General features: G+C 46.5%; 1 protein-coding gene across 1 annotated transcript in view; it reads right to left on the bottom strand.

The window, feature by feature from the left end:
• LOC121858984 overlaps window positions 1-27,644 on the bottom strand; it is an 87,746-nt gene that overhangs the window by 36,585 nt on the left and 23,517 nt on the right. The window contains exons 2-3 of the mRNA XM_042355639.1: window positions 25,696-25,794; window positions 14,437-14,625 (exon numbers count right to left, since the gene is read on the bottom strand). Coding sequence (XP_042211573.1) covers window positions 14,437-14,625; window positions 25,696-25,794 — 288 coding nt within the window. The remainder of the gene's footprint in view (window positions 1-14,436; window positions 14,626-25,695; window positions 25,795-27,644) is intronic.

Consider the following 27,644-nt stretch of genomic DNA (forward strand, 5'->3'; position numbering starts at 1 on the left):
CAGGATGCTGAGAGACGCTGAGAGACGCTGAGAGACATATTTACATAATTTACCTGGTTACACCCCTCTCATTAGTAGCACACCTGGGACACGAAAGCTCAGGTGTTCGTAAGTCAAGATGTGAGATGAATATACCTTAATATACCTTTGTTAATTACGCTCAAGGTAAAACAGTCTAAATAATGTTCGGTAATAAAAAAAACAACAACACTGGGATTTTACCTTGATTAGATACGGTTCGGTTAGGTTAGGTTAGGTTAGGTTAGGTTAGGGTTAGGTTAATCTAGGTTTGATTAAATTCGGTTAAGTTAGACTAGGTTAAGTTAGGTTAGGTTAGATTAGGTTAAAATAACTTAATACGTATTACCTAAAGGTCATAACCGGATTACAGGAAAAATCACATACACAAAAAAGTAACTAGAACCCGTTAGTTAGTTCAGGTTTGTGTAACTGACCGGAGTGTGTATATGAAGTGAGTGTCCTCAGGTGTACAGATGACAGAGAAACGGTCACACACAGTCGGGGTGATGGACTGGGGTGGAGGGTGGGGGAGAGGGTGGGGGAGGGGAGGGGAGAGGGTGGGGAGAGGGTGGGGGTAGGGGTGGGGGTAGGGGTGAGGGTGGGGAGAGGGGGGAGGGGGAGAGGGTGGGTAGGGTGAGGGTGGGGGAGAGGGTGGGGAGGGGTAGGGGAGAGGTGGGGTAGGGTGGGGGAGAGGGGGAGAGGGAGGAGAGGGTGGGGGGGTGGGGGGGGGGGGGGGGAGAGGGTGGGGGCGGGGGGTTAAGAACGACAGAACATGTGGATGACCTCACGCTGACTCTCCCTGACCAAGAACATTCTCCCTTGACCCTCCCTGACCTCCCTGACCCACTCCTGACCAAAAATTCTCCCTGACCCTCCCTGACCAAGAACATTCTCCCTTCTCCCTGACCTCCTGACCCACCCTGACCCTCCCTGACCCAGAAAATTCTCCCTGACCCTCCCTGACCATTCTCCCTGACCTCCCTGACCAAGAACATTCTCCCCTGACTGACCCTCCCTGACCCAGAACACCTTGACCCTCCTGACCCACCCTGACCAAAGCATTCTCCCTGACCCTCCTGACCAAGAACATTCTCCCTGACTCTCCCTGACCCTCCCTGACCCAGAAAATTCTCCTGACCTCCCTGACCCAGAAAATTTCCCCTGACCCTCCCTGACCCAGAAAATTCTCCCTGACCTCCCTGACCAAGAACATTCTCCCCTGACTCTCCTGACCTCCCTGATCCAGAAAATTCTCCCTGACCCAGAAAATTCTTCCCTGACCCCTGACCAGAATATTCTCCCCTGACTCCTCCCTGACCCAGAAAATTCTCCCTGACCTCCCTGACCCAGAAAATTCTCCCCTGATCCTCCTGACCAAGAACATTCTCCCTGACTCTCCCTGACCCTCCCTGACCCAGAAAATTCTTCCCTGACCCCTGACATAAAACATTCTCCCCTGACCCTCCCTGACCAAAAATATTCTCCCTGACCTCCCCTGACCCAGAAAATTCTCCCTGACCTCCCCTGACCAAAGCCATTCTCCCTGACCTCCCCTGACCAAAATATCCTCCCCCTGACCCTCCTGACCCAGACCATTCTCCCCTGACCTCCCTGACCCACCCTGACCAAAAACATTCTCCCCTGACCTTCCCTGACACTCCCTGACCAAGTCGCACTACAACAGGTAAGCACCACCACCACTAATCACCTCTGTTTTTTACTCCAACAAGGTGCCTTTATTGCCTCGCCTCTTCTCAAATTCATGTAAAAAAAAAAATCCTCATTTTCTGGAGTTCCTTAGGCTGTGTTGACCTCTCTTGCTTCCTGTCCAAATCCTGAGACGAGAGAGAGAGAGAGAGAGAGAGAGACACGTTATCACCGTCCACTCGCCGCCCTCCTCGAAACACCCTGCAGAAATTCTTGTTTTCTAACTGTTCAGATACCAGTGACCTCTCTACTTCACCGCTGGTCCTCCTCCTCCTCCTCTGGACAGGTAAGCAACGACAGGTACATTAGACTGTCATAAAGAGATCAGTGTACGACTTAACAACATTTACCTTCTCAAATTTCTGTGGTGAGTCGTGTTCTCCTGCAGTACTTCCCCCTAAATGTAACTCTTTCTCTGTCTCTCTAGTTTACGAAGTGGGATTTATCTGTCTATCAACCATCAAGAGACTTAAAGAGACAGTACACAACCCGTCTAAATGTTCTCTCTCTCTCTCTCTCTCTCTCTCTCTCTCTCTCTCTCTCTCTCTCTCTCTCTCTCTCTCTCTCTCTCTCTAATTTACGGACCGAGTTTATCGTCCATCATCCACCACGAAGAGAACAAAGTCGACACGCAAACACCTGGGGATCACAGCCCTGCAGTACCCCGAGGACAAGACGGTGTGGGAGGAACTAGTCTGGGTGTTTGTTTATCTCGTGTCCAGGTAAGCCCCGAGCAGCCACGCCTAACACAGGTGTCTAATTGTCCAGCTGGTGGTATTGGTGAGACCACAGCTGGCTCACTATCTACCAGCTGGCTCACTATCTACCAGCTGGCTCACTATCTACCAGCTGGCTCGATACAGCAAATGAGGGTTGCAGAGGGTCAGCAGGAAAGGTCAGCAGGATAGAATTGGTACCAGCAGTCAGCAGTAAGAGGGACAGGGATTAGCAGGATAGACAGGGCACCAGCAGGGGAGGCAAGAGACCAGCAGGGGAGACAAGAGACCAGCAGGGAAGACAAGAGACCAGCAGGGGAGACAAGACACCAGCAGGGGAGACAAGAGACCAGCAGGGGGCAAGAGACCAGCAAGGGAGGCAAGAGACCAACAGGGGAGGCAAGAGTGGGTGTGGAGAGGATGTGGACGGAGAGGGAGGAAACAGGGAAAGGAGGAAGGGAGGGCATCGCAGGGGTGGTAGCAGGGAGGAGAGGGAGGGAGGTAGGTGTGGGCGTCACCGTGGAGGGGCGAGGAGGGCCAAGGTCAGGGAGGAGCTCGGCGGCCAACACGATATGGTGGTGGTTGTTGTCTTGAACCAATGGAGGAAGGTTAGCGCCATCTAAGGTTGTTGTTGTTATTGATATGATTATTGTTATTATTACAGTACTGATATTAACATCAGTAATATTAACATCTTAGGACAATATCAATGCTAATTTTAACAACCAGATTAAAAACTAACAAAAGTATTTCAATTAATATCTTATTATTTTCATTCGAACGTAAAATTTCCATCCTTAATAAATCTAGGTAAATTTTCTCTCGATGATTAAATAAATAAAATAAAATACATAATTAAAAAAACCTTCAAATAAGAATAAAATCGTATAATGAAAATAAATATAAATAAATAAAAACTGGTAACTCATCCAGCTGATAATAGTTAACATTATCGTGTATCGTCACCCGAGGCGCCGAGCACAACAAAAACAGCTGAGCGAAATTCGAACCGGAGTGTGTGAGCGTCCGGGGAGATAAACTAGTCCCACTCCGCCACCTCGGAAGTGTGGTGTCGGGAGATAAATTATCCTCTCCGCCACCCTCGCCCCGGAAGTGTGTGAGCGTCCGGGGAGATAAACAGTCCTCTCCGCCACCCCTCGCCCCCGGAAGTGTGAGCGTCCGGGGAGATAAGCTAGTCCTCTCGCCACCTCGCCGCCCCGGAAGTGTAGGCGTCCGGAGATAAACTAGTCCCTCTCCGCACCCCTGCCCGGGAGTGTGAGCGTCCGGGGAGATAAACTAGTCCCTCTCCACCGCCTCGTCCCCGGAAGTGTGAGCGTCCGGGGAGATTAATGTCCCTCTCCACGCCACCCCTCGCCCCGGAAGTGTGAGCGTCCGGGGAGATAAGCTAGTTCCTCTCCGCCACCCCTCGCCCCGGAGGTGTGAGCGTCAGGGGAGATAAACAGTCCCTCTCCGCACCCTCGCCCCGGGAAGTGGTGAGCGTCCGGGAGATAAACTAGTCCCTCTCCCTACCCCTCGCCCCCAGTGTGAGCGTCGGGGAGATAAACTAGTCCCTCTCCGCCACCTCGCCCCGGAAGTGTTAGGCGTCCGGGGAGATAAACTAGTCCCTCTCCGCCACCCCTCCCCCGAGTGTGAGCGTCCGGGGAGATAAACTAGTCCTCTCCGCCACCCCTCGCCCCCAGAAGTGTGAGCGTCCGGGGAGATAAACTAGTCCCTCTCCGCCACCCCCCCTGGAAGTGTGGTGTCCGGGGAGATAAACTAGTCCCTCTCGCCACCCTCGCCCCCGGAGTGTGATCGTCCGGGGAGATAAACTAGTCCCTCTCCGCCACCCCTCTCCCTGGAAGTGTGGTCCTGGGAATAAACTAGTCCCTCCCTACCCCCCCTTCGGAGTGTGAGTTGTCCGGGGAGATAAACTAGTCCCTCTGCCACCCTTCGCCCCGGTGTGAGCGTCGGGGAGATCAGCTTGTCCTCTCCGCCACCCCTCGCCCCGGAAGTGTGAGCGTCCGGGGGATAAACTATCCCTCTCCGCCACCCCTCGCCCTGGAAGTGTGAGCGTCCGGGGGAGATCGTAGTCCCTCTCCGCCACCCCTCGCGGAAGTTGGTGGTGTCGGGGAGATAATAGTCCTCGCATGCTTTGGAAGTGTGAGCGTCCGGGGAATAAACAGTCCTCTCCGCCACCCCTCCCCGGAATTGTGAGCGTCGGGAGATAAACTAGTCCCTCTCCGCCGCCTCGCCCCGGAAGTGTGAGCGTCGGGGAGTCAGTCCCTCTCCGCCACCTCCTTAGGTGGCGTCAGGAGATAAACTAGGTCCTCTCGCCACCCCTCGCCCCGGAGTGGTGGGAGATAAATAGTCCTCTCCGCCACCTCGCCCCGGAAGTGTGAGCGTCGGGGAGATAAACTAGTCCTCTCCGCCACCTCGCCCCCGGAAGTGTGGGCGTCCGGGGAGATCATAGTCCTCCCGCCACCCCTCGCCCCGGAGGTGTGAGCGTCCGGGAGGTGATAGTCCCTCTCCTGCCCTCCTTGGAAGTGTGGGCGTCGGGGAATAAACTAGTCCTCTCCGCCACCCCTCGCCCCCGGAAGTGTGAGCGTCCGGGGAGATAAAATTCCTCTCCGCACCTCGCCCCGGAGTGTGATGGGGAGATAACAGTCCTCTCCGCCACCCTGCCTTCGAGTGTGACGTCCGGGGAGACAAATTCCCTCTCCGCCACCCCTCGCCCCGGAAGTGTGAGCGTCCGGGGAGATACTCAGTCCTCTCCGCCACCCTCGTCCCCGGAAGTGTGGCGTCCGGGGAATAAATAGTCCCTCTCCCCCCTCGCCCCGGAAGTGTGAGCGTCGGGGAATAAACAGTCCCTCTCCGCCACCTCGCCCCCAAGTGTGAGGTCCGGGATAAATGTCCTCTCGCCACTCCCCGAACTAGTCACACACCGCCTCCTCTTGGCTTTTGCCAAGATGAAAACCGGATGTATACCCAGTTTTTTCTTATTTATCAATATTATCAGATTTCACTATTCTGAATTTTATCTTTATCATGACCCGTTGATAAAAAATATACGAGTTATATAGAAGAGAAAATAATAAATAAAATTCGTAAGGCGAAGTTTAAGAATAATGAACGTACTTGTAAAAATGACCGCAGCTGTGTGTGTGTGTGTGGACCGTCATATGCCCAACCAGACGGAAAAGTTGTCGTGGAATAGCACTGTTTTGGTGGATGCTCTCTCTCTCTCTCTCTCTCTTTCACCGGGTATCGAAGTAGTGTTCCTGTACTCTCTTATACTCCGAGGTGTCAAGCAAAGATCACTATGTCGTATGCAAATTAAGTACAAGTTTTCCTTTCATTTTTGTTGTTGTGTTTCCGAAGGAGGGTGTGTGGCTAACCTAACCTAACCACATTACATAGCTATTTATTCCACCATTCACCACACCTGAATCACACACCTGGTGGGAGGAAGAATTACACCTGTCAGGTATATAGTTAATAAACATGAAGGGTTAATTAAATATAAAGACTTGTGTTCATATTTTCTCAATGCTAATAAATCATTTGTCAGACGCAGCATTTAAAAGTTCATTAAAAACAAACATGGTGTGTGTGTGTGTGTGTGTGTGTGTGTGTGTTTGTTCTATACTGTAATCACCATCAAAGTCATATGTAAATATAACTTTAACATAACACAAACGCAACAAACAAACACCTTCTTGACCAATCACCCCTCCTCGCCCCCCCCCCTCCACGCCACCTCCCTCCCCGCCCCCCCCTCCATCCCCCCCCCTCCCAGCGCACCACACCCCTACACACCTGACCACGTGTCATTCCTCAACCTCCATGGTGTGGCCAGCAACCTCATATCCTGGCCACCACACTATGATAATTGGTTCACGAGGAGCCATCCACGATAGGCTTAGACAATACCCCATGGCCACATTTCTTACTACACTACAGGGACACGTTTACTACTCCTATGGCCACATTCCTTGCTACACTACAGGGAACACACTCTTCACACACACCCAGGGAGCCACACTCTTCACTAAGCCCCAGGGCCACACTCTTCACACTGCACCCCAGGGCCACACTCTTCACTACACCCAAGGGCCACACTCTTCACTACACCCAAGGGCCACACTCTTCACTACACCTCAGGGCCACACTCTTCACTACACCCCAGGGCCACACTCTTCACTACACCTCAGGGCCACACTCTTCACTACACCCCATGGCCACACTCTTCAACACAGTCACACCTAGTAAACACCCGATGACCACACAGTTCACCGCGATGAGGTAGGTGTGGCCATACACCTGGGCCACATTACACCAGGTATAACACCCCACGAGGCAGACTAACACACAAGATAGTGAAGAATAATATGAAAAAGTGAATAATTACTGCACTCAGATGTTTACAGTGTGTGTGTGTGTGTGTGTGTGTACCTCTAAGACCAGCTGGATACCAATGCCAACTGATTCTGTCCAACTGTGTGTCAAATTGTCAACCACCTTGGACAACCTCGTTACTCCTGAAGAAGGTACTCTCTCTCTCTCTCTCTCTCTCTCTCTCTCTCTCTCTCCTACTGTATACTTCTCCCCCTTAACCATTTGACTTCCATTAGATAACCCTTACCACCCTTAACTGACCCATTAACTAGCTGGAAGACACCATAAGTCATCCCTTAACCACCTGAAACCCACCATTTCATCCCCTTAGCCCCCTTAACTCCCCTTTGACACAATGATCTCCCCCCACATAGCCAGTCGAGACCCGCATCTCTAGGTGGGACGGCCATTACTATGATAATATTATAGTGTTAAGAATGTTGTCAGTGTCCAGTGTTGATGTAAGGCGATGGTGTGTGTGTGTGTGTGTGTGTGACTGACGTGTGTGTGTGTGTGTGTGTGTGTGTGTGTGTGTGTGGGTGTGTGTGTGTGCGGTAATGTGTGTGTGTGTGTGTGTGTGTGTGTGTGTGTGTGTGTGTGTGTGTGTAATACAATGTCATCAGTTCAAAATTCCAATGACATCACTTAGAGTTCTCCTCGTCCACGCCCTTCCTCTAACTTCTATTCCCCTTCTCCCCTTCCCTTCCCTTCCTTTGCAATCTCTCCTTCCCTTATCACCCTGCAGCAGCCCACGACCCTCCCTCTACCACCAGCACCTCCCACGGCAGGAGAGAAAAGTAGGGCACTGTATACCCCCTCTTCCCCACTCCTCCCTCCCCTGAGCCAAGTACCATTGTGAGGCACTCAGACCCTTATCAGAGCCACGATACTCCCAATTCAAGGATAAACCGGAGGGGAATCTCTCTACCACGCCGAAGGAGGCACTGTAGAAGAAGTACTTGGCGTTGATGTTGAGACGGAGATGAATGTAGGTGTTTATTTTGTGGATTAGATCAAGAAATAGAATGAGTGTCACTGCAGATGGTCTGGTTAAACATTCTGACGGAGACGGTGAAGAAGGTGTACTTGATAGTTATTAAATATTTATTAACTTGATCTACAAAAGGTTAGGAATTTGAAGTAAATTGATTTAGTTACGTATAGATAAACACTTGAACAGGTTAAGCAGGTACAGTTCTGTTTACACCTGGTATTTACTGTACCTGTATTATGTAACTAAATGTGTACCTGTACTAATATACCTTTCTTGTTATACCTTCGTCTCCACAGGTAACTTCTCTTAATTAATCACATTTCTCAGGTAGATTTTCTTGAGGACAATAAACTAAACTTGCTGATACTAAGCTTATTTGTCTGTTCCACGGCTTAATTTGTGTTACTTAAGCTGGCTAAACTCCCTGCTAAAACCGTTCCTTCATTTGACACACACACACACATACATACACACACACACACACACACACACACACACACACACACACACACACACACACACACACACACACACACACACACAGTAGGAAGCAGAGGGCCGGGTTGTACTGGTTCCTAGCCCTTGCAGCATCAGACAACTTAACCTAATGTTTATATATCCAGCAGCAAACCGGTTCTGGTGGTATGTGAGGTGAGAGTTTAGCTACCTGTGTGTTGACTTATAATATACACCTGTCATGTAAACTTATAACACACACCTGTCACCTGGAGTCCTAATGCACACCTGTCATATGAGATAATTTACACACTTGTCATGTGTACTTCTAATGCACACACCTGTTATCTACTGTTGTGTTGGCTTCTGATACACACCTGTCAAATGAGCCTGTAACACACACACACACACACACACACACACACACACACACACATAACACCAATAACAACACTAAAACAAACAAGATAAACAAAAAGGAAATACAAAAAAACGAAGAACAACAGCAACTACAAACAAACAAACACAATACAGACAGACAGACAGACAGACAGAGAGACAGAGAGACAGAGAGCGTCACCATAAACCACCATCATCTATCTTCAAACTAAACATGGTAAGATGATCAAACCTTTAAGTCATCTCTAAATCATTAACTCAAGTCTCTAAATAGTCGTAAGTCATTTTATCTCTTCTTAACTGGGTATACAAAATCGTCCCTTTGTTATGGTAAGGTCCGAGTGTACTTATGGCGCCAATTTTGAGTATCAGTTCTTTATGAGGTGAAGTGAGTGAGAGAGTGAGTGAGTTTGGTGCAGTTTGGGGTTAAAATATTCTTACGTTTTCTCTGTTTATGGGGGATACGGGAGGATTATTTTCTCACAGTAAAGTCCCAAGCTACTGTATTGATGCCATTTTGGTCGACTGCCTTTTGCCATTTAAGTTTTAAAATATAATTATGATATTCTAAGAAGGTTGTAAATATTTTCTCATCCAGCGCAGTAAAATAAACACCATCTGTGGTACGATAAGTTGGTCTCACATCCGGCAGCGTTAAAAACAACACCAGACGTACGATTCACAAAGTTCATAAACTATCTAAATAAAACGTTTCGTAAATAATAAAATTAATAATTCTAATACTACTACTACTACTAATAATAATAATAATACAACTGGCACTGTTTTCAGCCTAAAATAACAATATTCTCTTAATTGCCAACAGAATCTGGACGTTACTTATTTTAGGCTCGTCGTAACCACAACACCAACACAAAAAATCATTCAGGAACACAATTAATTAATCACATACACCAATAAAAACACACACACACAAAAAAAACAGCAGGGGTTTCTAATACAATCAGCCAAAATAGATGAATAAGCTACATAAGCGGTGTAGCACATAAGTAGCTAGCCCTGCCCCGTGCCAACACACACACACCAGGAGGCAGTAACTTAGGGCCAATTATGACAGCAAGAGCCTATTCTCTTTTTTTATCGTCTTGGATTCTTCTTACGATACATCTAACGATAACTAGTCAGCTATTGTTTTTTTTCCTTCTTCTTTTCCTGTTTGAGTTGTACTGTTCAATGCTCCCGGACAGACAGACAGACAGACAGAGGATGGAAGACAGAAACAAATAAGCAGGTGAGGTCAGTGAAGAACAGTTCCCTTCTAGTTTATCTCACCTGATGATTAACCACCCTAACCTAACCTAACCTAACCTAACCTAACCTAACCACCCCTCCTCCTCCCCCAACCAGTGAAGCCTAAATAAGGTTCCAGGGCCCCCAGCTTGACTCACCCAGGGCACGACACGGCCACTAAATCCGGGCGGAGGAGCTTCAGGTAGGTTCCTCCCCTCCCCCCTCCCTCCCTCTTATCCTCCGACGCCGCCCACCTCCACCGGAAGAAGGAGGAGGAGGAGGAGGAGGAGTTCAAGGTGGCAGCGGAGGGCACTTGGTCACAGATTAAGATGGCGACTTTATGCACATGGTGTCGTCACTCTCAAGGGAAAAGGAATTTTACCGCCAGCGAGAATTAAATAAAATCTTGCGAAAACTTGTGTTAATTTTTTTTTAGAATGTTTATGTTTGAAGCTTTATGTATAAGTGTTTTAAATGAGTAGAAGAGGATTTGATTGTCTTTTGTTTTTCATATGGTGTTCAATCGTCTTTTTTTCATTATATGGTGTTTGATCGTCTTTTGTCTTGTGGAGTTTACGTGGTGTTTGTCTTTTCTTTTCCATATGGTGTACGATTGTCTTTTGTCTTGTGGTGTGTATGTGGTGTTTGATCGTCTTTTGTTTTCCATATGGCTGTCCAATCGTCTATTATCACGCGGTATATAAACACCAGGAGACGCTTCCAAGCCCCGAAACACTTCAAAGTTATTTATGAATGCAAATTTATAAACGAAGAACAGGTTTTGAATGTTTATATAAGGACAGATGAAACTCCTCTTACAAATACTAATATGTTTATAAGATTAACAAGATACCTGGAACTTTACAGGTTAACTATTAATCAATTTATGTGTTAAGTCTAAGACGTCAACCCAAAATTATATGTTATGGGACGATTAAATACCGTATTAGTTTTTGGTCAATCTCACGAGTACAAGATATGAGTCCTGCGAGATAATGCCTTGAGTACGATAATTTTGCTGCTTGAGTACGACACGGTAGTCTTTTCTTGTGTGTGTGTGTGAGAGAGAGAGAGAGAGAGAGAGAGAGAGAGAGAGAGAGAGAGAGAGAGAGGACAATAAGGTAAGTGATAAGAAGAAGAAGAAGAACAGAGAGAGGAGAGAGGGGGGGGGGGTGATTACGAAACTATGAATCCAATTAACCTGCACCAGCCAACACCTCCTCATTTATAACACCTGAGAGAGAGATGAATCACAGGGTTAAGATTACACACCTGTTGACGACTAATTACGGTAGTTTAAGTTAAAATGACGTAGATGAAAGATGAGAACTACACACAAATACTATACAATTATATCAGTAATCGCTTCCGTTTACAAAGATATAATGTAATCGTGAAAAATGACATTATAAATCATTGTAATGCTATGAGGTAAGAGTTACGGATCACCTAAAGATTAGCCACCCTAGTTTATTTCAACCTGATGTGGATGTATGTGTATGTGTGTATGTACGTGTATGTACGTGTATGTATGTATGTATGTACGTGTATGAGTGTATGTGCAAAGTATGTATGTATGTCCGTATGTTTGTTTACACTCCTCTCCTCCTGACCCTCCTCCTCTCCTCCTCCTGACCCTCCTCCTCCTCCCCCTACACTGTCCTGTTGGTCAGCTCCCCCCCCCAGAGGTGAGCGGAAGTGTACCCGAGATAAGATCAGCCGCGGCAGGAGGGATATGACCGCCGGCGACCCCACCCCACGCCCGGGCAGTCACGGGTTATAGGTGACCGACCGCCCACCTCTCCCGCCCATTCACCCGCACGCCCACAAGCCCACCAATCCACTCATCCGCCCACACAACCCGTCTCTCTTTGTCACGGATAATAATATGTACAAGCAGTGAGTAAGAATCTTTGGACAAGAAAACTACACTTTTGAAACTTTACCGAGACTGTAAAACACACGTTCTCTGTCTGTCTGTCTGTCTGTATGTCTGTCTGTCTGTCTGTCTGTCCAGGGGCGGATCCAGGAACATTCGAGAAGTTGTGGGTGGGGGAGCTATGTGCACTTGATATTAGGAGATAGTTCTGAGATCAACAGTAATTAGCTTTTTCTATACAAAACTACCCGAGTACAATACTGCTGTTTGTCTATTACGTAACGCTGACGTATTCACTACAACGATATCTTCATGGCGGAGCTGACATCCTCATGGGCCAGAACTAAGTAAGAACAGAAGATTATAACCAGGACGTCGTCAGGGGTCAGCACCAGCATCACCCTGACCCCACGCCCTACCAGGTCATCCACCTCTCTCTCTCTCTCTCTCTCTCTCTCTCTCTCTCTCTCTCTCTCTCTCTCTCTCCGACCTAACCCAGCGAGCGTGTACTACAACAAGGTCATCATTACCTCTTAAAGATGGTCATAGCTGCCAGAGATAACGACTCACGCTGAGGAGGAGTCCATGGAGTACTCAGCCGTCGATCGGTACTCAATATAAGAGTCCTTGAGAGCCATAACACAGGGGGCTCTATTATACTCTGGACTCGGGGCTTTGGGAGGGCGACGACTTATGGAGAAGATTGTGGACTTTTAAGCCTTAATCTTCAGCGTAAACAAAAGAGGATCTCCATCAGCTTCCAGGAGAACCCCAGGAGATCGCCAAAGGAGGAGAACGCTAGGAGATCACCCCTCAACAGTCCAAGAATTCCATGAAAGGGACTGAGGGCTCAAAATTTCAGTGGGTTGTGGGGAACTGTGGGTAGTGAGGCCCTCTTGTTCTAACTCCCACGACAGTCAGTCAGCCAAGCCCGTGTCACTGTGCTTGCTGGACCGAGAAGGTAATTTGTGTTCGTGTTGCTTGCTGCTTGCACCACTGAGGGGAGGGGAGTGGGGAAGAGGGGGGGGGAAGGGGAGGGGGGGAAGAGGGGCGATGGGGGGGGGCAGGGAAGGAGGGGGGGGGGCGGGAGGGGGGAGAGAGAAAGGAAGAGGGAACGTAAGAGGAGGAGGCGAAGATGGAAGACTTATGTGGCAAGAAGGGCACATAAAGAGTAGGGAGGATATAAGGGGGGTGGAGATAAGAAGGAGAGGAAGGAAAGACGGGAGGAAGAAGTAAATAAAGAGAAATTGTAAAACGAGAAGAGAATCTGACTACAAAGCCTCCCTGCTAGACTTCATTATTTCACCTTTCCATTGTTAGAGCCTCTGGGCACTTTATTCGTTCTAAATCGACTGCCGAGCTCAGGGCTTCACACACAGGTCGAGCAGGAAGAAGCTAGGTGGAGTTAAAAAAGGATATTTCAGGGGCTTCAAAACAGGCTACCAGTTGGGGGGGGTAAATTTAACCAGCACCGAACCCCGAAGATGACACGGTGACCTGAGCTTAATGACACACTGGAGGCTTCACACACACACACACACACACACACACACACACACACACATGTTGGTGAGATTAAAGAAGAAAGAAACCTGGTAGAAAGAGAGAGAGAGAGAGGAGGAGAGAGAGAGAGACACACACACACACACATACACACACACATACACACACACACACACACACACACACACACACACACACACACACACACACACACACACACACACAGGTACAAACTATTAATTACATTGTCGACCTTGCACATACACAGAGACGGGTTCATGGCGGTCCACTTCCCCAGCAACACCCACCACAGCATACTGATCGCCCTTGACTAAGATGGAGACCTCTACTGAACACAGGAGTTACGAGTCCCGATGTGTCTTCTTGTCATCACGGTATGGGGGTGAGGGGTTGCGATGGGGTGGGTGGGGTAGCTTGTGTTGGGGGTTCTAGTGATGGGGGAAGGGGACTGGCTTGAGGGTTCTAGTGATGGGGGAAGGGCACTGGCTTGGGGGTCCTTGGAGGTTGATAGTGGCTTGGGGAATTCACTAAGGCCATGTATTTATTGTTCGAAAAATTCTTTGTGTTGGCTTGGGGTAGCTAGAGGCCAGGGGTGGCTTTCAGGGTAGAGGGTGTTCACTATGGGCTTGGCTTTGGTAATTCTGGGTTGGGATTGGCTAATTTTAACTTGGGGTGGTTTAATTCCGACTAGGGGTGGGCAATGGTGGCTTAAAGGGTTCCTAAATACGGTAGAAGTGGCTTGAAGAGAGGAAATTCTTTGTGGTGGTATGGCATGCACGTGGAAGAGCTACTTGAACTAATAAAATGGTTATCCATTACACATCACACCATCGTTTTCTCTCATACCGAACCTAGTACGTTTTCTCTTATGCGATAGAGGGATAACTACGGAAATCCTTCAACGCGTGTTGTAGTTGCATATTTCTTATTTATACAGCAATACCGTCAATACGTGATAGATTTTCATATAAATTACAATAAACAATGAGTCTAAAACACTCCCTGAAATACAACACCGACATAATATGGAGAACATTTTGTATCAGAAAAGAAAAACATAAAATATACTTTGCTCAGTTGTGTCGTGTACTTACCTGTCTGAAGCATCTCATATTCCTGGAGCAGAGTCTGGCGAGTCTTGTCTGTGAGGTGCAGAGAGCCGCTGACAGTCTCTGCTGCTGGAGGGGGTCATGAACCAATTCCAGCTGCTGAGAGAGGCTGTCGAACGTCTGCTGCTCCACGGCCATAGCGTCCTGTAACGTCTGTACCAGTTCCACCAGCCCCTGTAACGTCAAAGGCCATGTTATTGTTTTGTTTATACTACACTAATTAGCGTTCACAGATAAATTAATTAATTACATAAATTCAATTGCAAGTATCCTAATAATAATAATAATAATAATAATAATAATAATAATAATAATAATAACAACAGCTGAGTTACAAGACCTAGGCATAATCTATTAATTGAGAAATATAATACTGGTTTGAGAAGAGCAATATCGACGTGAAAATCGAGGAATATTCGTTGATAATTGCGTGCTGAGGGGGAGGGAGAGACGGTGGGAGGAAGGTGAAAGAGAAATAGGGAGAAAGAGAAGAGGGGTGAATGAAGTTAAATCTTGGGATGGAGAAAGAGGGAGGGAAGGAGAGAGAGAGAGAGAGAGAGAGAGAGAGAGAGAGAGAGAGAGAGAGAGGAGCTACACAGGCAAGGAGAGATTGTGGTAAGGAGAGACGGAGGAAGGGAGGAAGGAAGGAAGGAGGGAGGAAGGTTGGGTCCAGAGGCTGGGTTACACCACACTGACCACACTCCACACCACCCTCGGCCACACCCTCCTAACACACACACACACCACAGATCCTTCTCATGTACTCTTGGTCATGTGTTTAAGTGGCTGCTCACATGGGCCCCAAGTCCTAATGAACCACGAATACTAATGGGTCTATATTTAATGGGTTCCAATCCTAATGAGTTCCTGAGCCTAATAGCCCCGGCCGACCCCCACCCCCCTCCCCCCCTCACAGCGTAAACACTCATATGAATCTTCCCCAGCTCCCAGTACCTCACCAGTATCCACCCCAGTAACTACCTATTCCCTATCCAGTATCCACCCCATTATCTCCCTTGTAACTCCCCACTCCCACCCCAATATCTCCCTAATAACTCCCCACTTCCTCCCCAGTATCCACCCTCCCCCCCCCAAACATGCGTCGGTCGTGAGTGAGTGTCACGAGGGGTGATAACATCTCACTCCCCTGATAACTGTACACCTCACACCTGGAGGAACACCTTGAGTAAGGATGTACCGTATCCTACTCGTTGTGACCCCCAAGGAGGATGTTACTACCTCCTTGAAGTGACGAGATGACAACAACAAAAACAACGATAACAAATACAACAGCAATTACAATAAATACAACAACAACTACAACAAAAATAACAACAGCAACAAGAACAACAATAAAAGAACAAAATAATAACAATAACATCACCCGTTACACTATGTTCATTAAAGATTATATTCACCATAATAACTAAAGTGACCTTAAATGTTATATGACATGAGGTGACACATCCCTCGAGTGCAGCCCACCTGACACTATGACCACCCCCCTCCAATGACACCTGTCCGTCTTTTGACACCGTGACCTCCCCCTCACTCTCTATCTCCTTTGACACCGTGACCTCCCCCTCACTCTCTCCCTCCTTTGACACCGTGACCTCCCCCTCACTCTCTCCCTCCTTTGACACCGTGACCTCCACCAGCCCTCTCTCCCTCCAATGACACCGTGACCTCCACCAGCCCTCTCTCCCTCCAATGACATCGTGACCCCAACCACCACCACCACGACTCAATCTCCTGTGACACCCTGAGTTGTGGCCGGAATCGTCAACACACACACACAAGAAGAGATCCCCACCACAACAAAACCCTCACACCCCCCCTCATCCCCCTCTTCCTCCTGTAGGTGCTGACGACGAAGGGAACCAACACCTACGTCTCCCTGGTTGGCTAGATTGAGTCACCTGGTCACACCAACGCCATGACTAAATCGACTCATTAACTATATTTTATAATACTAATGTGCTAATTGAGTCATGTTGACGGCTGGACTTGACATGTTTTTATCCTGATATTGATGTTGATAAATAAAGACGATAGTTACATAGAGAAACACGAAAAGACTTTCTTATCTATTAACTCAGTTCATAACATCACCACTCCACACCCTGTAAACTCACTCCACACCCACAAATACCTCCTCCACACCCACAAAAACTTACTCCACACCCACAAATACCCCCTCCACACCCACAAAAACTTACTCCACACCCACAAATGCCCCCTCCACACCCACAAAAACTCACTCCACACCCACAAAAACTTACTTCCACCCACAAATACCCCTCCACACCCACAAAAACTTACTCCACCCACAAAAAACTTAATACTCCACACCCACAAACACCCTCCACATCCACCCACTCCACACCTACAACACCCCCCCCCTCCACACCCACAAAAACTCACTCCACACCCACAAATACCCCCTCCACACCCACAAAAACTTACTCCACACCCACAAACACCCACAAACACACTGTAATATTAAGTGTTTGGTAAATAACACGCAGAGACAGAGAAAAAAACACACGTATCAATTATTATCTAAACCCAAAGGTCAAGGTCAGGCTAGGGCACGAACCACCTCTGACCTCTGACCTGGGGCGTTTGGACACTCACGACCCAAACATGCCCAGGTATCCCCTTACTTATCATGCACACCTGACCAGCCATACTAAACAAGTCATCAGGTTGATTATAAACAATGGCTTGGTTGATTACGACACTACCACCACCATTATGACAACCACCACCACTACTACCACGACTACTAACACCCATATTACCACCATTACCATTATTGTTACTATTATCATCAACACTACTACTACTACTACTACTATCACCACGAGTACGACGACTACCACCACAATCTCCTTCATAACAAAAGAAGAATGATGAAAAAAAAATCCGAAAAGCAAAATTCTACGACCGCGACCTTGTTCCCTATATTACCACGGCAACAGGTATGACTTGTATCTAGGGCAGGTGAGCTGCTACCTGGAGACACCTCACACCTTTCCTTAATTAACCACGAGACACAGGTGAGAGATGAAGACTTAATAAAATACCAAAATCATTATCAAAAAGGGGTAATTATTTTTAATTTAGGAATATAAGTACAGGTATAGATACAGGTATATACAGGTACAGTAATTGCTTTCAGGTGACGGTATAATCAAGGTTACAGCATGAAGTACTGTAACTACTGTATCTCTACCTGTATATTTTACCTGGAGGAAATTACTGTACCTGTAATTTACACTCAAACCTGTGCTGATACAGTATAAAGTGATTAGTAAATATCCTTGAATCACCTGTATCCTGTAACCATATACTAATGACTGTAATCTGTATTTAATATCTGAAACTACACCTGTGTGGTAATTACTAAATAACCTTGAACCATCTGTACCACCTGTATGACACTGTAACCACCTGTATAATACTGTAATTACCTAACTACCTGCATTTTGTAACAGCCTGGAAGCTACAGACATTCAGGTAATTTAAACTAGAGGCTTAACAAGGCTTTAGGATGGCCATGTGGCAGGTGGCCCTCAAGTTGGCCATGTGGCAGATGGCCCTTAGGCTGGGTCGCGGTGGGTCATTTGGGAGGACAAGTATCGAGACGAAGTTGAGCAAGTGGGGCCACCAGTCACTCTAATCTTGGTAAGTTGGCCCACCCCCTCCCTCTCTCTCCCCTCTCTTCCTCCCCTCTCATTTCTCTCTCTCCGTCCCTCACTTCTTCCTCTCCCTTCCCTTTCCATCTCCTCTCTCTCTCCCTCTCTCTCCCTCTCCCTCTCTCTCTCCCTCTCTCTCTCACTCTCTCTCTCTCTCACGACAGGTAACTTGACCACATCTCTGGTCTTCCTCACGGTATTAACAAGTCGTCTCTTGCCTAACCTAACCTCCCCCTCCCATCCCCCCCACCTACCCCCACCCCCCACCTACCCTCACCCCTCCCATCTCCACCTGTTACGGTCCAGCTGGCTATAATCACCATCTGGAGGCTACTCGTGACCCAAAACACCATTAAATAAAGGTTGTAATTCGTGTATCTTACGCCATTAAACTATATAGCGAAGGATTAGCATGACCCGTATATAGGAATGTTATTATTATTATTATTTCCTTAATGTAATTGAAAAAAAAGTGTCTCTTGCGCCATTAAATCATTGAGCTGAAAGACGACACTTGAAAATATCCTCCCCAAAGTGCCATTATAACTAAAGGTTCAAATTCGTGTCTTCTACGCCATTAAGAGTTGAAGAAATAATAATATGTTGGGAAATTTAATAGCGTAGTGTTTTATTGTTCGCTGGTATATTAGCGGAGGTTAATGGTGTGGCGTTATGGCGGAGGTTAATGGTGTGGCGTTATGGCGGAGGTTAATGGTGTGGCGTTATGGCGGAGGTTAATGGTGTGGCGTTATGGCGGAGGTTAATGGTGTGGCGTTATGGCGGAGGTTAATGGTGTGGCGTTATAGTGATAGTTCGTAGTGGCGTTATGGCGGAGGTTAATGGTGGCGTTATATGCAGGTTAATGGTGTGGCGTTATGGCGGAGGTTAATGGTGTGGCGTTATGGCGGAGGTTAATGGTGTGGCGTTATAGTGGAGGTTAATGGTGTGGCGTTATGGCGGAGGCTAATGGTGTGGCGTTATGGCGGAGGTTAATGGTGGCGTTATGGCGGAGGTTAATGGTGTGGCGTTTTGTTTTGTCTGGGCCTCTCTCTCTCTCTCCAGGTAAGAAATCGCCCACTCATTCACTCACCTCCATAAAAACTGGACCCAAAGAGCTAAGGAGATAATGAACGAGAGACTGAACGAAACACGACCCAGTAAGTTGAGAAGACAGTGAACGAGAGAATAAACGAGAGATTAAACGAGACACAACGAAATCATAACCAAAAAAATACACGAGCAAACCAACAGGTGAATCAAGGTACAAAGGTCCACACTCACAGGTGATGTAAGAAACTGTCAGGTGAGTACAGGTGAATCAAGAGGTGGCGCTGTTCTAAAGGGAGGTCAGGGAAAGTACCGGTCACTACCCAGTACTCTGCTTCTCTTACTTACCTACCACACCTACCCTACCACACCTTACCCTACCACACCTTACCCTACCACACCTTACCCTACCACACCTTACCCTACCACACCTTACCCTACCACACCCACCCCACCACACCACCCCACCACACCCACCCCACCACACACCCCACCACACCCACACCCTGTCTCACCACACCCCACCCCACCACACCCACCCCAACACACCCACTCCCACCACACCCACTCCACCACACCCACCACCCACCACACTCCAACCACACACACCCACCCCACACCCACTCCTACCACACCCACCCCTACCACACCTACCCCTACCACACCTAACTACCACACCCAATGGTTTCTACTTTTACTGGCAGGATGAAGTTGCTATGATGATGATGATGATGATGATGATATGCGATGATGATGATGATGATGATGATGATGTGATGGTAGGTGATGATGATGATGATGATGATGATGATGATGATGATGATGATATTACTACTACTACTAAAAAAAATAATAATAATAATAATTAAAATTTTTGTTCATTAAAAAAACATCTCCAAGAAAGTATTAATTAATGTTTCTTATTAAATATCTCACTTATTATCATCCGGCTAATTAAATTCACTCAAAAATTAGTGATTTATTCTTCCAGTGTTTATCTATGAGAAATTGAGGATAAATTAACAGATTGTCTTAATTATTATATATTGTACCGTAGATATTATTATTATTATTATTATTATACATATTATTTTTTTTTTTTTTTATTACCATTATCACTACTACTACTACTACTACTACTACTACTACTATTAGTCTGGGGTAGAGGTGAGACGCAGCCTACGTCTCTACTTCACTCAATAAGGTAACTCGGTGTAACAGAGTGGCAAGCGGCTGTTGGTCGACCACTTCTGAGGTCAGGGGCACGGTGAGCCTGGTGTGTTGACGCTATGGTAATGAGCGAGCTACCTTCTCTCTCTCTGTTTGTTTGTCTCTGTCTGTTTCTCTATCTCTGTCTGTCTCTCTATCTCTGTCTGTTAGAAACGACCTCCACACACACACACACACACACACACACACACACACACACGTCAAAACAAAAGACAAACAGGTCATGGCCAGGTTATTAGAAAGCCTTGTCGCGTATCTATCATTTTTTTTTTACCTCTCACCTTCTTGGTCCTCCTTGACCCTCACCCTCGAGCATAAGGTCAACAAAGGTGGAGGAGGACCTTAAGGGGTCTTGGAAGTACGAGTCATGTTATGGTGGAGACAAAAGACGATCGGATCTTAACTACTTGGCCTTGAGAGAGAGAGAGAGAGAGAGAGAGAGAGAGAGACGTTCCCCATAGATGGTCAGGTGAGTGTTGATTTTAGGAGGGCGGGACAGGTGACTAAGCGACCCGGTCAGCTACCGTACCACCTTCCTCATCCTTCCCCCTCAACCCTGTTACTCCTCCCAGCCCTTTTTTGTCGACTGACTTAGCTCCCTTTCTGCTGTCGCACCTCCAGGCCCTTTGTCGCACCTCCCCCCCTCCCCTCCCCCTTGGTGTTACAACTTGAGGCCCACTTGTCGCACTTCTGGTCCTTCTATCAGACCTCCAAATCTCCTATCACACCTCCAACCATCCTATCACACCTCCAACCCTCCCATCACACCTCCAAACCTCCTATCACACCTCCAAACCTCCTATCACACCTCCAACCATCCTACCACACCTCCAACCATCCTATCACACCTCCAACCATCCTATCACACCTCCAACCCTCCTATCACACCTCCAACCATCCTATCACACCTCCAACCCTCCTATCACACCTCCAACCCTCCTATCACACCTCCAACCCTCCTATCACACCTCCAACCATCCTATCACACCTCCAACCCTCCCATCACACCTCCAACCCTCCTATCACACCTCCAACCATCCTATCACACCTCCAAACCTCCTACAAGCTGCGGCACCGGGTTTCTGCTGACCTAGGGTGCTATTGTTCTACCTCTAATGGCTGGGTAAAAATATCAGTGCCACTTAGGCCTCCAAAGCCGTATGTCTAACCGTGAAAAATTTCTTGTTTTTTTTATTTATTTTTTCTCAAGAGTTCTTCATTATTTTATCCTCTAAAAAGATCCCAACTGGCCCTAACTTAATCTAATATGAAAATTTGGGGTCTATTTTTGATACTTCCTAACCTAACCTAACCTAACCTAACAACCTACCGAATCTAACCTAACCTAACCAAAAAAAAAAACGTAACCTAACCAAAACATCATCTAAAAATTACAATTGGGGTCCAGTCTCAATAGGCTCCATACATACAGCCACCATGAGGATTGTGGGCCCCCAGTCCTAGCATAGGCCTCACCTACAATCAATCCTAATCACAAATCTCCATACAATCAGATTAGGATACAATGAAACCCTAATCAAGAATGGATAGTCGGATTAAGTTACATTGGAGCTTATTAAGATTGGATCCTATTCAAATAATGGGTCCTATTGAAGACTGGTGCCTATTAGGGATAAGAAATAATTTGACCTATGACCTTTTACAGTAAGGGTCTTGATTATACATAGGATCACCTGAAGATTAATCACCCTAACACTACTTTTTGGGGGGATGAGGTTAGGTTAGGTTAGGTTAGGTTAGGTTTAGGTTAGGTTAGGTTAGGTTAGGTTAGGTTTAGGTTAGGTTAGGTTAGGTTTAGGTTAGGTTGATTGGAATTGGGTTAGAGTTGGAACCCAGGTTGGAACTGGAGTTGGAGTTAGTTGGCCTCATACTCCCCCCTTCTTCCTCATTTTATCATCTTTCTCATCTTCTGCTTTCTCTTCCCTCTATCTTCCTCCTCTTTATCCTCCCTCCTGTCTCACCTTCCTCATCCTTCCCCTCCCTCCTCTATCACTCCCTTCATCCCCCCACTTCCTCTCTCTCTCTCTCTCTCCTCTCTCTCTCCTTCCTGTCTCGTTCTCCGTAAGACAATAGGTAGGGAGGGAAGGAAGAAAATGGGGAAGGAGAATGGAAGCAGGGAGGAGAAGAATCAGGGGAGGAAAGTACAGGAGGGATGGAGGAAAAGAAGGAATTAGGAGGAAGGAAGATAGAGAGATACTAACATTTATCACGTATAGGAAATGAAATTGAAGAGGAAATAACTTTGCTTTGACACACACACACACACACACATTCTCTCATTACCTAAGATTTCCTTCTCTGGGCTTTCCTTCACACGCTTTCACCATTACCGCCATCACCACTATCACCATCATCTCTCACATTCCAGTCCTACCTCTTTAGCAGGCCCCCCCTCGTGACGGTGGAGTCTTAAAATCTCCGTTTGTCTGTAACAACGTGACAGTCATGGCGTTACCACGAGTGTTGTCATGAACCGCAGTACAGTTTACGCTTCAGTTACTGTGGGTGTGTGTGTGTGTGTGTGTGTGTGTGTGTGTGTCACCCTTTCCACCCATTGACCTGAATAACACTAATAATAATAATAATAATAATAATAATAATAATAATAATAATAATAATAACAAAATCACAAGCTACAAGGCCCATTAACTCCTAAGATTCTGCTTAAGTTAAAATTCTCTCATAACTGAACTGTAAAAAAATCCTCTTAACTATCTCCCTTAGAGACATTCAAAATAGATTCATCAAAACTCGTAAAGCACATTCTCCCTTACCTGTACATACCTTAATTAAACACATAGATTATAGCTTAAATCATCAATATTAACTTGTATGAAACGTAAAAAAAAAATGTAATATTAATGTAAGTATCTTTGAGAATTCGTAACTAAAAACCTTGATGGGATAAGATAAGAACAGTGAAAGAAATACCACTGTTTCCCTCAAGGTTCAATATTTAGCGGGATACCTTGTCGTGGGGTTCCGCAGGGTGAAGGACCCACACTGTTTGTATTGAGCCAAATTTGGAGGGGGGTCAGAGATGCTGAGAATGGAAAGGGAAGGAGGAGGGGGAGGAAGAAGAAGTGGAGGTCTAAGGGGAGGGTGTCAAGGAGAGGATGGAAAGGGGGATAGCTAAAGGGGTCGAAGGGAGTAAGGGAGGAAAGGAACGTCGAATGAAGTAAGAGAGTTATGGCGTCGTGTGTTTAGGCATAGAACAATATGCTAAACAAGGGAGGAGATAAATTGCAGACGAAGAGATAGACGTGGAAGGAGAGACAGTTGAGACACCCACCACCCACCTCCTCCCCCACCTACCGAACCCACCCACCCACCCTACCCACCCACCACAAGCCAGGCACCAGACATAGGCCACACAGGAATCAGACATGAACCAGACGTGGACTAATCATGCCCCAGATAAAGCTTAGACATAGGATAAACGTGAAACAAACGTGGGGTAGACATGACTTAAACAGGCTAGACATGAATCAGGCATAGGGTAGACCTCACTTAAGACACCTAGATAAGAACCAGACCGAAAACAGACCAAACCTAGATTCAGATCAGCCATAAAACATATAGACACCTGCAAAACAGCCATACATCAGCCATAGACTACACAATAGGCCAAAACAATAGGTCTATCACCACAAATATGGAATAAGAAAGCACAAAAAAAATATATAAATAATTCAGAACTGACACACACACACACACACACACACACACACACACACAGAGAGTCGTGACCCAAAACACCTCATTACAGTCAACCATAGTGAGAGACAGGCAATTGTAAGCCTCATAACCACTCATAAAGTAGGAGGAAGAGGAGGAGGAGGAGGAGGAAGAGGAGGAGGAGGAGGAAGAAGAGGAAGAGGAGGAGGAAGAGGAGGAGGAGTTGAAAGTAGTTCCCACAAGGTATCATTCCCATGCCCAGGTGTCAAGGAACAGATTGATGAGTGTGACTTGAACAATGGGCCCCGAATCCTAACGGCCCCCAGTCCTAATAGGCCTCAGTCCTTATGGGCCCCGGAAATAATTGGCAAAAATTCCTTATAACCTTCATAATCTAATTGGTCTTCAGCCCCATTAGGACCCCACCCTTTCCTGACCATAAAAACTGGGCCCAATTACAACTAGCTCCGGTTATAACTAGCCCCATTATAACTAGCCCTCTTTATAACTAGCCCCCGTTATAACTAGCCCTAATTACAACTAGCTTCCAATATAAATAGTCCCCATTATAACTAGCCACCATTATAACTAGACCTCATTATAACTAGCCCCCATTATAAATATCCCCCATTATAACTAGCCACCCATTATAACTAGCCACCCATTATAACTAGCCACCCATTATAACTAACCCCCCATTATAACTAGCCACCCATTATAACTAACCCCCCATTATAACTAGCCACCCATTATACCTCAAACCCACTAAGGCCAAATACATATGAAAAACCAATAATTCATTAAACAAAGACAAAAAGAAAAATCCAAACAAGTAAAATAAACAAATAAAAACACAAAGACATACAAGGAGACACTAAGCCTCCAGGTATACGATTCATTCATCTTCCCATACCTGTGATTTGAAGCAATTAACACCTGGGTCCTTGATTACAGGTGTGTGGGAGGGTCATGCGAGAGAGAGAGAGAGAGAGATAATGATATAAGATTAGAGACAGATGGGAAAGACAGACAGAGAGAGAGAGCGAGAGAGAGAGGTAGATAAGGTCAAGCGTATCTCAACACCTGACCTGTTACCTGTTTGACCTTTCCGTGACCTGACTAGATGGTTACGGAGGGAGGGAGAAGAAAGTGAAAGTGAAGGGGATATAAAGAGTGAAAGGGGAATTAGAAAATGGTGCGAGAGGTTGTGGTTGTTTGTGTGAGGTCGTGATTGTTTGTGTGAGGTCGTGATTGTTTGTGTGAGGTCGTGATTGTTTGTGTGAGGTCGTGATTGTTTGTGTGAGGTCGTGATTGTTTGTGTGAGGTCGTGGTTGTTTGTGTGAGGTCGTGATTGTTTGCGTGAGGTCGTGTTTGTTTGTGTGAGGTCGTGATTGTTTGTGTGAGGTCGTGATCGTTTGTGTGAGGCCGTGATCGTTTGCGTGAGGCCGTGGTTGTGTGTTTGAGCTCGTAGTTATCACCAACACCACTCCGACAACCACAATCACTCCCACAACCACAATCACTACCACAACCACTACTTCCACCATCATCACCACCAAGTACTCACCCGTATATCAAGTGCAGAGACAGCATTATCGAACTCGTGATCTGGACACCACATGAGATAGTCTCTCCCCTCCGCCGCCAGCTGCAGGGCCGACATGTTCTGTACGAGAAGAGAAGAACAAGGTCATTAATACCTCCTGTGGCTGGGGTCAATGCACCTACAGGTCACGTTAGGTCACAGGTCAAATGGGTCCCAGATACAAATGCCCTTCTACCCACCTAACAACCCCCCCCCCCACCCCTCAACCTGATCTATGAGTAATTTGACCTCTATGATTGGGGTCTATAAGGACTGGGGTCTATTAGAACTGGGGTCTATTAGAACTGGGGTCTATTTGGGCTGGGGTCTATTAGAACTGGGGTCTATTTGGGCTGGGGTCTATTAGGGCTGGGGTCTATTAGAACTGGGGTCTATTAGAACTGGGGTCTATTTGGGCTGGGGTCTATTAGAACTGGGGTCTATTAGGGCTGGGGTCTATTAGAACTGGGGTCTATTAGGGCTGGGGTCTGTGGGGCTGGGGTCTGTGGGGCTGGTCCTGTGGGAGCACAGGTCCTATTTGGACTGGGGTCTGTGGGGCAGAGACCTGTGGGAGCCAAGTGTATCACAACACAAGTCCTAATAGCACTGGGGTCCTAGCTTGCTGGGGTCCTGTACTGGGGTCTAATAGCACTGGGGCCTGTTAGGGCTGGGGTCTACAATGGGAACTGGGGTCTGTTGGGATGGGGTCTATTAGAACTGGGGTCTATTAGAATTGGGGTGTATCACAACTGGGGTCTACTAGCACTGGGGTCTACTAGCACTGGGGTCTAATAGCACTGGGGTCTATTAGCCCTGGGGGTCTAATTAGGATTGGGGTCAACTAGCACTGGGGTCCATTACCAATGAGGTCTATTAGCAATGGGGTCTATTAGAACTGAGGTCAATTAGCACTGACCCACACCTGTCCTGTTACCTGTTCATGATGACCTAATTAACACAAACCATTAAGAACTGTATTAATAAAAGGTAAATAAATTACATCATATACACAAATAAACTAATTAAGGTGATTATGGGTAAGAACAAACTAATTACAATCATTTATTAACCATTTCAATTTGGGTTGATTCTAGATTTGTTTTCATTAATAAAAAAAAATAAATTATGGGGTCTATATTTTGCTAAGTGTTTATTTGGGGTTAAAAGTTATACAGAATTAACGAGAGAATAAATATTTTTATTTTTTTAGTTTCTGTAGTTATAAACAGACAAACATATTAATACGTAACTATTTATTACAATCTTCTGTCTGTCTGTTTGCCTCTCTCTCTCTCTCTCTCTCTCTCTCTCTCTCTCTCTCTCTCTCTCTCTCTCTCTCAATCAATCCATCAACATAACTCTCCATTTATCTCCATCAACCTGTCCCTCTCTCTGCACGTCACTCCATCATCTTATCCACTTGTCTACTTGTGTTTCAATGTCTTCCAATCGAATCAATTTATCTTCAATCTTGTACCATCACCACCACTCTCTTCCCCGTACCTTCACACCCTCCCTTACACCCCTCCCTTACACCCTCCCTTACACCCTCTTAGCACCCCTCACACTCTTACACAACCTCCCTCACCCCCACCCCCCCACACACACTCTTAACCTGTGGTCAAGTCAAGCCACCAGGTAAGACTACTGTTAATGATGACCAGGTATATTGGCGATTTAAAGTGCTCTCTTAAACACAGCCCTTTGAAAATTCCTAAAATACATCCCCTCTCTCCCTTCAAAAGTAGCAATACTCCCTAAAACCACCTCCCATTTCTCCCTTAAAACACCTTCTCTCCCTCCTTATGGTCAAAACATCACCAAGAACTTTTTCCAACCTCCAAAAAAAAAACACGAAATACTTGACCAATAACCACTTAACTAACTTAAAACTCTCTTGATTTTAAAACATCCCCTTAACAAGCCCACAA

Source organism: Homarus americanus, unplaced genomic scaffold (assembly GCF_018991925.1).
Source record: "Homarus americanus isolate GMGI-L3 unplaced genomic scaffold, GMGI_Hamer_2.0 scaffold55805, whole genome shotgun sequence".
Taxonomy (NCBI): Eukaryota; Metazoa; Arthropoda; class Malacostraca; order Decapoda; family Nephropidae; genus Homarus; species Homarus americanus.